The sequence below is a fragment of the Sciurus vulgaris genome (genome assembly GCF_902686455.1).
Source record: "Sciurus vulgaris genome assembly, chromosome: 15".
In the NCBI taxonomy this organism is placed as follows: domain Eukaryota; kingdom Metazoa; phylum Chordata; class Mammalia; order Rodentia; family Sciuridae; genus Sciurus; species Sciurus vulgaris.
Genome location: NC_136476.1, coordinates 67,468,772 through 67,481,474, shown reverse-complemented (window position 1 = coordinate 67,481,474; position 12,703 = coordinate 67,468,772). Strand labels below are relative to the sequence as shown.

General features: G+C 38.9%; 1 protein-coding gene across 1 annotated transcript in view; it reads left to right on the top strand.

Annotated features, from left to right (window-relative positions):
• SVEP1 (sushi, von Willebrand factor type A, EGF and pentraxin domain containing 1) overlaps positions 1–12,703 on the top strand; it is a 184,634-nt gene that overhangs the window by 80,973 nt on the left and 90,958 nt on the right. The window contains exons 9-14 of the mRNA XM_079112549.1: positions 815–944; positions 5,223–5,330; positions 6,080–6,211; positions 6,829–7,023; positions 8,528–8,649; positions 11,255–11,363. Coding sequence (XP_078968675.1) covers positions 815–944; positions 5,223–5,330; positions 6,080–6,211; positions 6,829–7,023; positions 8,528–8,649; positions 11,255–11,363 — 796 coding nt within the window. The remainder of the gene's footprint in view (positions 1–814; positions 945–5,222; positions 5,331–6,079; positions 6,212–6,828; positions 7,024–8,527; positions 8,650–11,254; positions 11,364–12,703) is intronic.

Below are 12,703 nucleotides of genomic sequence, written 5' to 3'. Positions count from 1 at the left end.
ACAGTATTGAAATGGATGAACATATAATTCGAAAAGAAAAAAAATACATTGTAAAATGTAAACATGAGAATTTAACCATAAGACATTAAGAAACTGGGACTGGGAATGCAGCTTGGTGGTAGAGAGCTTGCCTAATCCTGAGTTGGAAGAAAAGGAAAGAAAAACCGAATTAAAACAATGACCTGGTGTGATACTTTTTACTTACCAAAGAATGATGGCATTTAATGTAGCTCGGGGAACAAGGACACTGACATAGCTGTTGACAATGAGAGTGAGAATTGTTACCATAGTATTGGAAAGAAATTTTGTCTTATTAATAATTATTAATAATGGTTTGGGTTAATTCTGTTCATAGAAATCTACTCTGGGAAATAATAAAGGTATTTTTAATTATCCATGTAAAATAGTTCATTCTGGAACTACTTCCAAGAGTAAAACTCAGTACCAAAGTAATACCTTCCAACAGATTTTTCTTAAAGAATTTATCATGTATTTGTTCTACATAACATTGTGGAGACATTTAAAGTCATCTTAGGTTCTAAAGACTATATAGAGAGCATAAAAAATGTTTAAAGTATTATTTTTTAAAAAAGAAGAAACAACATTTCATATGAATTCCAACTTTATAAATAGAATAGTCTGAAAAAAAAAGATAGTCTGAAAAAAAAATACCACAAGGCTATGCCTCATCCCCCCACTTTCCTACATGAAATGTTGTGTCACTTTAATAATAACTTGCTGATGATATATAAATCAAAAGGGAATGAATATGCTATTGACATTAACTTCCAAAATGTTTATTTTTCTCCAAAAGGTGTCAATCCATGTTCACCCAGCATTTATCCCTCCATCCCTTTTCCCAATTGGAGATGTGGTTATCACATACACAGCAAGGGACCTATCCGGCAACCAAGCCAGCTGCACTTTCCATGTCAGGGTTATTGGTAAGTCTCCTTCAAATCCTGTGGATGGGCTGCAAAAATAATCCAGTCCCCCTTGGGATTTCCTTCTTTATCTTCAACCACTTCCTGTCCACTGATCCTTCCTGCTGTCATGGAAACCTGCTCAAGCCACTCTGAAACCTACATACCTTTGAACTATCACCTCATCTCTGATTTCTTAGCTTTACGGTTACACTGTCTCTCTTTGTACCTGCCAGTTATTCTCAGTCACTCAAGTCCCCTTGGCTTCTGTCCCCTTCACTCATACAATCTACAGTCATCAATGATCTCTGGTATTACTCTAACTCTACACTTTTCAGTCCGTATTTTATATAATCTGCCCTCAGATTTTACATTCTTAAACACATCCTTTTTATCAAAACTTTCTCCATTCCTTCCATTCCTTTCTCTTGCTCTCTCTCTTTCTCTCTTTCTTTTCTTTCTTCTTTTTTTTTTTTTTTTTTTTTTTTTTTTTTTTTTTTGGTACTAGAAATTGAACCCAGGGGCACTCAACCACTGAGCCACATCCCCGGACTTTTTTTTTTTTTTTTTTTTTCCTTGTGATTGGGTCTCACTAATTTGCTTGGGGCCTCACTAATTTGCCGAGGCTGGCCTTGAACTTTCCATTCTCCTGTCTCAGCATCTAGAGCCACTGGGATTACAGGCATGCACTACCATGCCTGGCTAGACTCCTTTTCTTGAGACCAACTCTCAAATGTTGGTCATCTCCAGGGATCCAGCCTTGGACTCCACCTCTCTCTCTCTCTCTCTCTCTCTCTCTCTCTCTCTCTCTCTCTCTCTCTCTCTCTCTCTCTAGTTTTCCTGAGTGATTCTGTTGACTGACAACTCCCAGATTTCAGATCTCTTTTGAAATCCAAACCTACATATAAAACTTCCTCCTGGACATTTTTTTTATTAGTGCATTATAGTTATACATAATTGTGGGGTTCATTTTGACATATTCATAGATGCATAAAAAAAATTTGTTCCATTTCAATCCCCTGCACTACCCCTCACCCACCCTCACTCTGATCCCCTTCCTGTATTCTGTTGGTCTTCCTCTATTAATTTATTTTTAAAATTCTTTCTCCTGGACTTTCCCATGAGGATGTCCCTTGGACATTTCATACTCACTCAAACCTAATATATTTCTTAGCTCAGAAAATGATAGAACTGACACATATCTACCAAGCAAACACCTGAAAGTCATCCTAGACTTCTTCTCCTCCATCACCAATATCTGATGAGTTATTGGAATCTAGTGATTTCACCTCCTTAATATCTGTGAAATCTGTCCCAGTTTCTCCATCCTCACAACCACTACTAGAGATCAGTCCTTCTTGTGGTGGATATGATTTATTGCATCACTTCCCAATGGGTCTTTGTACTTCATCAATTCACTAGACACCAGTGACCCACTATCAAAATGCATGGCAAGGTAGAATATATGGTGTTCTTCGGTGGTCAAGAATATGAACTCTGAACCCACATTGGTTGGATTCACATCCAGCTTCACCACATAAAGTCAATGTGACCAGTCATTTCTGAGTGCCTCAATGTTTTAGTCAACTTGTGTTACTGTGACCAAAACACCTGACAAGAACAACTTAGAGGAGGAAAGGTTTATTTGAGGCTTATGGTTTCAGAGGTCTTGGTCCATGGTTGACTGACTCCAATGCTCTGGGGCCAAGGGAAAGGCTGAATGTCTTGGGGGAAGAAGGGTCCAGTGGAGGAAAGCTGCTTATCTCATGGCAGGGCCAGAAAGCAGAGAAAAAAAGAAGGGGCTACAGGAAAGATGCACCCTTCCAGGGCATGCCCAGTGGCCCACCTTCTCTAGCTATGCCCCACCTGCCTGCAGTTACCACCCAGTCAGTCCATTCAAACTAGAATGGACTGATTAGGTACAGCCCTCATAATCTAATCATTTCCCTGCTGAATATTCCTGCATCAACAGGAGCTTTTGGGGGACATCTCATATCCAAACCATAACACTCAGTTTCATCATGCAAAAGTATGATTAATAAGTGTACCACCTTTTAGTGTTATTGTGGGGCTTTAATTAGCTAATATATATAAACCACTCAAATTATTGCCTGACACATACCTATCTCTATGTAAAACTAGATAATAACATTAACATTCTGCTATATTCATCTCAGATCTATTTTCAATGTGTATTTTTAATTTAACACATTAAATTCATTTCATTTTGAGAATTTTGCATGACTTCTTGAAATAACTAATGTCTATCAAACGAACTCTTTAGCCTGTAAATTCTAGGTTTGGGTAAAGTAGATAAAAGACTCGAGTTAAGAAAATAACAGCCTGACTCATTTCGCAATGCTTAGTTTTGTAATTGCTTTTCCAATGTTGTTTTAAACATGAGCTTTACTAGTAGCATGAAAAACATGTCACATCTTCTTATCTGACATTATGACTTTAAACATGGAAATGTGGTTTAAGCGTTTGCCAAGTTTTCATTTTTCACATGACGAGTCAGCTTGGCGTAGTGTAAAACATGTACTCGAGCATCTGGCTCGATGTCAGCTGCATTTCCAAGCTACAAAAGAGAAAGAGGGAGGTGGGGGAAGAGAGCAGGAGGAGAGGGAGAGGGTGGGGACACCTGGAAGTCAGAGAGACAAGGAGGAAGAAAGAGAGAGAAAATATTCCCAAGCCTGCAATTTATCTTGTTTCCTTCAGGATGCTGGTGTCTTACTGACAAATGAAAGGTAAGAAGAAATGCTTCTGCCTGGTATTCCCCAGGAGCTGCTGGGCTTGCTTCCCAGTAGACTTTCCCTGTCCTCTGGAGACAGCCATCTGCTGTCACCAACTATTCTGACAGTAGATATCTGATTCAACTTTAAAATGTTTAGCTAAAATCAAATAAACAGAATATCTTGGAATATCCACTTGTGATTTCTTCTGGGAAAACAGTTAATACCACCAGACTTGTCGACTGACTGGCTTTAGCACTCTCCAAGTTCTCTGACCTACTGTGAGCATCTCTTCATTCTTCTGTTTATTCAGCAATTTTTTTTGAGCATCCATGATGGGCCAGGTGCTGTGCTATTTACTGAGACCTAACTGAGCAAAAGTCTCCATCTCAGGTCTGCAAAGTATACAGTCTGGAAAAGCAGTAAACCTAATTACTGAACTAATGAGATGGCGAGCATGAGGGAAAAACAGAAACTGAACCTTCATTCATAAGATGTAGATTAAAATGGAAATATGTGTATTCTCAGGGGTGCAATGCAGAGTATGTGTTTTCATATTTTGTGGATGGGAATGCTCTGGTCTTAATGCTTATGACTACAATTTACTAGTTTAATAACCTCAGGCAAGTTCTTTAGTTTGCATAAGTCTAGATTCCTCACCTATAAAAATTGTATAATATTTGTCCCATCTCCTTCCAATTTCCAAGACATGATAAGAACACTTCCCAAATGTGTAAACTCTATAATTGTATTAAAATTACTTCCTATATACATTCTTCATTGCCCTTCAGTGATGTCTAAAAATTCCACTATGCGGAATTATGACTTGAAACCTGATTCACCCATCCCACCGCAAAGCCACCCTTCAATCTGTGTTTTAATGCTCAGCAACGCAGACTTCCCACTCTTTAACTTCCATGGTGACTTTCATCCCCCTCTCCATTTCCTCACTTCCCAGGTCCACACCTTATTCTTCGTCTTCACCTAGACTTATCAGCCTTAAAAATCTTGAACTCCAGTATCCTACGTTTGGTCATAACCTCTGGCCTTCCAGAAATATCACATCCTCGCCTACGGTGCTGCTTATTCCATGACCTGACTCGGACCTTTGCCCTGTAGTCCTTCCCTTTAGCTGTCAATCCTATCTTAACCCTTTAGGTAAGAGGCAGGTTATGGGAGTAACAGGAATGGTCATTTCACTTCTTCAGCTTATTCAGGAAGTTTCTGTTCAAATTCAGGTGCATTAGCTCAACTACCATGAGCAGAACCCAAAAATTCAGTGCCTACGTCGTGGGTAATTTTAGAAACATGGTGTTTCTTCTTCAACAGATAGAGGGCAATGTAGCAAAGCTCAAAGAATAACATTTGTCTTTCTTTTAGAGCTGGGATTAGGAATGAGACATGTCTCATCATTAAAGCAGCCACAGGACCTGTCCTGTTTCTTGTAAGATCAAGGTTTTCTGCCAGTACCTTCCAGTCTTGGCCAGTCTTCCATTTTCTCTTGCAAGCCCCTGCATCATTTTTGATGGTCAACTGTGACTTCCTTGTCTAATTTTGTGTTCTTCAGATGTAGAACCACCCGTCATAGACCAGTGCAGATCTCCACCTCCAATCCAGGTCTCAGAGGAGGAGCATGCGGCTAGCTGGGAGGAGCCTCAGTTCTCAGACAACTCAGGTGAGGACATAAGGATTCTGTTGTCAGCATGCTAACACTGAATTATTCTATGTTGAGAAGATTTTTTTTAAGGGGGAAAAGAAGTAAAAAGTTAACGACATCTTCTAAGTAGAATGAATGTCAGGTAGTTTATTTTAATACTAGTATAATTAAATATAATTTAGCATTATTAATCTTAACTAAAATTATGAATCTTACCTATCCACTGGCTTTGTCTTTATTCAATATTTCAAGAGGCACTCAGTAAGCCTGTGTTAGGTGTTGTACTTGAAGAGGTTCTAGAGAACTTAATGAATCTCCAAGCTTATGATGCCCTGGAGGTATAAGCTATGCATTCCATCAGTGTCTCAGTTCTGTGTATTCATACTAAGTTTTTAAGCATTAGCCACATAAGTTACAAAAGGTCATAGGAAAGTAGGAAAAACCCTCAGCATATACAACTAAAGTTCACTTTAAAGATTTCACTGAAATTCCAAAAACAATAAAAATGCAAAATAAATAGATTTTCTTAAACTCCCAATGTACCAACTGACCTATTCAAAGAAAAATACTTTAGCAAAAATACCTTAATTTAATAGGGGTTTTGAGTTCACATTTCAATTCAAAAATATTTAATCTTTTATTTTCTACTAGCAGGTAAATCAATATAAATATAATGCCCAAATGATTTGCCTATGTAGAAAATCGAAAGCTACTAGAGTGACTGCAGACCAACACAACTAAAAACTGGTTCCTGCCTTCCTTTCTAGGGGCTGTCTTGACCATCACCAGAAGTCACACGCAGGGAGACCTTTTCCCTCTTGGGGAGACTGTGGTGCGGTACACAGCCACCGACCCCTCAGGCAATAACAGAACATGTGACATCCACATTGTCATAAAAGGTACTCTCTTCATAAGACCCCAGAGATCTAGGTGGCTTCTCATATATCCCGTTGCCGTAGTCCTCTGAGCTGTGACAGAAGACAGGCTGTGTGCATTGTAGCTTTCAAATTAGAATACAACAGATTTTTCTTTAAATTTCCAATTTTCAAATCCTGACCTTATCATAAATGGAAATTGTTTCTTCAGGATGGTCTTAGTTACTATTTTATTAACATTTTCAAAGTATCAAAGTATCATAATGATTCAAACTTTCAAAGTTTCAAAGTATCGTAATGATTCTATTTTGAATGCTTATGGAGAGTCTGAGGGTGTCGTTTCTCCATTATGTTATCCAATTTTCATTTTTATTAAAGGAATGCCAAAAAAAGTAACCCAAAATCAGAAAAACTTTATAAAATAAGCAGAACCCCTAATTATACATGGATGCAACTTTTTAATGTATGCCATACATGGACCAAAAGGCCACCATTGTCCCTGTGCACACGAAGGACTTGTGGCAAATATTTTCCTTAGGAATGATGATAGACAGGAGTCCTGTTAAAAATTCAGACTCCCAGAACTTAATTTATACTTCTCATCCAACTGTACATGAGTAATACTGTTATTTTTAACATAGGTTCTCCCTGCGAAGTCCCCTTCACTCCTATAAATGGGGATTTTACATGTATCCAAGACAGTGCTGGCGTCAACTGCACGTTGAGTTGCCTGGAAGGCTATGACTTCACAGAAGGGTCCACAGAGAAGTACTACTGTGCTTATGACGATGGTATCTGGAGACCCCCGTATTCTACTGAATGGCCAGACTGTGCTAGTGAGTTCTGATTTCATGCCTGATCCTTTTTAGTTTGTTTGAATTGTGTGTGTACATTTCTAAGTGTTAAAGAGGAAATTTACAATAGAAATGACGAGGAAATGGCATCATGAATTTGAAATGTTGATGGATAAGAGAATTGCTCTTCCCTAGATTTTAAATACTAGCCACCTGATTCTTGGGCTGCTGTAGGAAAGACCGTTTTGGCCCTCTTGTTATTTACCAGAAATAACTGAAAAGGTTTGTCGGCATGTAGTTCTTGAGAGCTTGTTTGGAGGTTCCAGCTACTCCTATACCCTTGACCGAAGAACAGTCCTCCTCTTCGACCAAGCACACAGCTTTGGGAGGAATGCACATGGAGCGGTGAGGGAGGAAGGAGACACCTGCCTAGCCAGCCAGATCAGCTCAATCAACCCTGGTGATCAATGGGGTGACAGATGTCGCAGCCAGATCGCCCTCACATCCAGCATGTAGTTCTTTAAAAAAAAAAATTCTTATTTCTCATTTATTATTTTTTAGTTTGTTTTTTTATTTGTATCTTTATGGAGTACATTATGGTAATTCAATACATGTATGCAATGTGTAATAAGCCAACCAGTATAATAAGCATTTCCATTTCCCCAACCAAGCATGCAGTTTTTGATCTGTGCACATGAATCTAAAGTCTCCTAGTCTGTTAGAGCTTATGTTTAACATAATGTTCAACTTAGGTGATGATTATAAAAATAGATAATTTGCATTTTCTTTAGATTCCATTTAGATTTAGATCCATTCTGTAATCTTAAACATGTGGTTATACAAACAACCCAATATTTATCTAGTGTAGATCAAAGTTATCTGGAGTGAATCTTTGATCAGGTAGCATAGATGGAATTTTAAATGCCAATGTCATATAAAAATAATAGAGTCCACTTACTGGAGTTATTTTTTTCCAAATCAGGGAAATAAATAGAAGTACTCTTCATTTACCTCTTTTACAATTTAGATGGTAGGATGCTACTAATGGGCATCGTCCCTGAATATATTGGAACATCTTTCTGAACCTAACCCTGCAAACTTTTGATCCACGAAGAAATTTGTCTCTGTCAAACTTACACTTTCAAGGAATATGACTGTACATAGTACGTAAAATTTTTTCAATGTATATTGGTTGCAAATAGAAATGTATGATGTGTAAATTTATGTAAATGTAAAGTAAACTAGCTTTGGTCCAGTCAGGATAAATGGATCTCTTATTCTCTCAAATACTCAACTTTTTCATATGATTAGAAGGTAAAGAATAATGTATCAAAAGCACACTCATCACTGGATAACCACACAGTGCTGCTTACCTCAGGGTTTATCAGGATCAGTTGGTGCCTCAAAACTTTCCCTTAACTATTATCTCTTGTTTTTAGAACAATCTCCCAAATTGTGTCTTTAAGTTTCAGTTATTCCATAGAAAGTTGAATATTCGTTTTGAAAATGCTAACCCACTGAAGTGCTTTTGCCCAACATTTTCTAGTAAAACGCTTTGCAAACCACGGGTTCAAGTCCTTTGAGATGCTGTACAAAGCAACTCGCTGCGATGACACGGATCTGCTGAAGAAGTTCACGGAGGCATTTCAGACAACGCTGGGGAAGATGGTATGTCGGTTACGTCAGTAGCAGGCCTCATTTCTTCTCAGGGTTTAAAGGATGCTGTTAAGGTGGTCACAGTCCCTCCAGGTCGCTTAAAACTGAAATTCCCACTCCCATTCCCCTCTTTGTGATCCAAACTTGTACCTAATGTTTAGAATTACTCCTAGATTTGGGACTTCTGGGATAAATGGTAAGTAAAACAATTATGCCTCAAGTTTTCCATTTTTTAAACACCCAAGTGGGAAAGTTAGAGAAGCAGGATTCCCTGGTTTGAGAAACCCTGACGAAAAACCCAAATATTGCAGATTTGTGTTGTTTTATCACGAAGAGCTAATTGAACATTTAAAGGATTTTCTTTGTAGAGTGGTGTTTTCTATGTGCTGAGCATTGTTATAACTGCATTAAACATCAACTGACATCTATTCAATAAATACTTGTTTTAAAGTTTTATTTATATCTAATTGATAGAACCAAATTCCAAAAAGAGAAATAATCGTCGCTATTGCCAGCAAACCAAGAAAAATTTTCCTCATTGGGTCACTGTTACTATAGACGTACTTAAAAAGTCAACAATAGTAATTATCACCCATCCCAAGCTGGTGAAGTATTCCTGGAAAATTTGTGGGTTATAGACTCAATATCTATCACAATTTTTGTTTGTTAGACTCAGTGTCTATCACAAGCTAAATTTGTAGCAGGTTAAAGCTGGTATGATGGATCAGAATATGCTATTAAATGTTCATTCATTCATTTAATGAATATTTAGTAAGTCTGATATGCTATTCTAGACACTAGGAATTTAGATGTGAATAAAATAGCCAAAATTCCATGAAGTCATAGAATTTACATCCTAATGAATTGATAAACAATAATCAAATTATGAGGGAAATATGTAGCATGCTAGAAAGCATAGTGCTATGGTTCAAAATAAAACCAAAAGAGGGGAAACCTCCCTAATGAGTTCCCTGTTTCAGAAGAGGCCTGAAGGGATGAGGCTATGAATTGTGGGAATACCTAGGGGAAGAGTGTTACAGACATAGAGGGAAACAGGTGCAAAGGCCCTGAGGCAGAAGTGTGACAGGGAATTTAAACCACTACAAAGAGGTTAGAGTGACAGGAGTAGAGAGGATAATGGACTGAGTCACAGGAGACAGGCAAAAAGGTCAGAGTGAGAAATCAGACAGTGGAAAATCACTGTAAAGATGTTGCATTTTACTCTAAGTGAGATGGAAGCCACTCAGGCTTCACATGATCTCAGGCAATGGGAGAAGCAGAGGGAGGGAGAGAGTAAGAAGAACACATAGAAAATTAAAGCAGGAGGTGATGGTGGTTTGGGTCACATGGGAGGTGTTGAGAAGTGAGTGGATTTGGAGATCTGTTCTGAAAGTAGCTTCAGTAAGACTTGCTGATACACTGGATATAGATTGTAAGAGGAAGAGAGGCGTCTCGGAGGCAGAGTCTGCCGGAGCAGGGACTCGGGTAGTGGGCGCCCATGTGGTGGAAGTGTATGAACAGATCTTTCTGACTTCTAGTTCACCATTGGGGAAAATGACCACCTGTGAGTAAGGATGAGGAGGACACCTTGAAGGTCAAGGAGGAGAGAGAGAGCATGGCATGAAACAATTTTCTAGGAGAGCGTGAATGAGTGCACAAAAAGAATGTAGTAGGATTGGCAGAAAGGGGGCTATGTTTTCTCTCAAACCAAAAGTGGCCCTGTGGGTCCAGGTGTAGGGAAAGCAGGGTGACTAGCTGAACCGGGTTTAAGGGGTCTCCAGCAAACAGTGAGGAGACATTCAGGGAGGAGCGCTCCCTGGTGATGGACCAGGGAATCTCAGAGGGGTGGATAAAGACGTGGAGACGGGAGAGGCCGAGCCTGCGCAGAGGAAGGTGGGCCCATGGATTATGAATTCTGATGCAGCCAAGGAACTGGGGATTCCTGAGAGCTGAGAAGTCAAGGAGCCGGAAGCATCGGCAAAGAACGGGAGGGTGACTCAGAGTGGGAAAACACTGGAGATGACGGCCACCGAGAGAGACAGTGAGTGTGTCGTTGGTGGCATTTGCTTCAGACCTGCGAGGCTTTAAGGAAGTGTGAGGACCTGCGACCTGGAAATAGCAATGAAACATGAGGGTAATTGATCCACATTCAGGTCTGCCCAGAATTCCAGTATGGTAGACTTTCTAATATTTCCAGAATCATTTTCTGGAAAATATTTCAGAAAACTGGAAAATTGGGTTTCATTTGGAGCAAAAGTGAAAGGAACAAAGAGAGGGATAGAAAAGAATAGATTTATCTTTTACCCACTGTGAGTTGCAGAAGGACAGAGGAAGGTTTGGGGCTTGGGATGGAGGGGACTGAGGAACTATATGGGGTGAAAGTCTAGAGACAGCCAGTCCTGAGCTTCTGTGGTGAGAAACAGAAACTATGAGGCTATTCCTGGTGCTCTGCAGGCTGCAGGGACCAGGTAGAAGGGAGTCGGGAACCTTTTCAGGAACATGCCGAGCTCTGGCCCACCCTCTCCTGCTAATGGAGATTAAAGGGCAGAGAAACACAGGACTTGTCCCAAGTCAACAGAGATGTGATTTGCACTTGATCCTGTCCCTTTTCTTGCAGGTCCCATCGTTTTGCAGTGATGCTGATGACATTGACTGCAGGCTGGAGGACCTGACCAAAAAATATTGCCTGGAATATAATTATGACTACGAAAATGGCTTTGCAATTGGTAATTACATTATTTAGTGTCGGGAGTTTGCAAGATTGAACTGCAAAATGCAACAATTCCGGAAGAACAAAGCAAACCAGAGAATTTAAGTTTTATTAATTTCTTCACCAAGTATTATAGAATGGCTACGCTTAATGGTCATTATGTATATATTAAATTTGGACACCAAATAAATAATTTCAAGATATTGGCCAAAACTCTTAAGGTTGAGAAAAATGAAGTTATATTGTGATGGTAGAATTCAGTAGTGAGAAGCCAGGCGCAGTAGCACACGCCTATAATCCCATACAGAGGGCTGAGGCAGGAGGATCCTGAGTTCAAAGTCAGCCTCAGCAACTTAGTGAGGCCCTAAGCAACTCAGCGAGACCCTATCTCTAAACAAAGTACAGAAAGGTCTGGGGAACGTGGCTCAGTGGTTAAGTGCCCCTGGGTTTCACCCTCATTACTCCTTCCAAAAAAAATTCAATAGCAATATGATATTGTAGATGAGAATCATAACAGTTGTAAAGAACTAGCAAAAATTTTTATATGGCATTGAAATGACATTTCAATTAAACTATTAATTCAAAATATATATAGAAAATATTGAGATTCCTCATGTAGAATACATCAAGATTCAGTTATTCAAGTTAATATCCATTAAGTGGAATTTGTAGGTTTTCTCCAAGTAGATTTTGAATATTTTTTTAATAAGATTCTTCCTAAGTATAATGTATCATTTTTTTTTCTATAATAGCTACATAATTCTTGTGGGGACAATGTTTAAGTAAAATAATAAAAAACTGAAAAATAATTTTTGTGTACAGCACATAACTTAGCACCAGTATGGCCAAAATGATATTAATATTCATTTACTGAGTTTTAATAATGATTTGATATTGAGCTAGATGATTTCTATATATTGACTTATCTATATCACAGGCAAACTATGAGGTAAGACTGATTTTATAAATGAAAGAACTAAGGTTCAGAAAAATAGAAGTCATTTGATTACATCCTATGTCGAGAAGTTAGTCTGAGGCCCGGACCTTAACCATAGCGACACCAGGGCATCAAGCGAATCCCAGGCATCCAGAGTCCCCCTGTGTAGTTACATCCTATAAACACTTAACCTACATGCTGCCTGTAGAAACCACCCCACCTTTAAAACATGACGTGGATATTGTGAATAAATCTCACCTGTACATGTGCTTTAAGTTCATGAAGCCAATATGTTTTTCATACTGGAACAAGCCCAAAAGGGAAATAGGAATTGATTGCAATTCTACACCTACCCTTTATTTAACCTGTAAAGTTGGGATAATTTACAGCTATCTCAAAGATAGGAGGTTATGAATGCC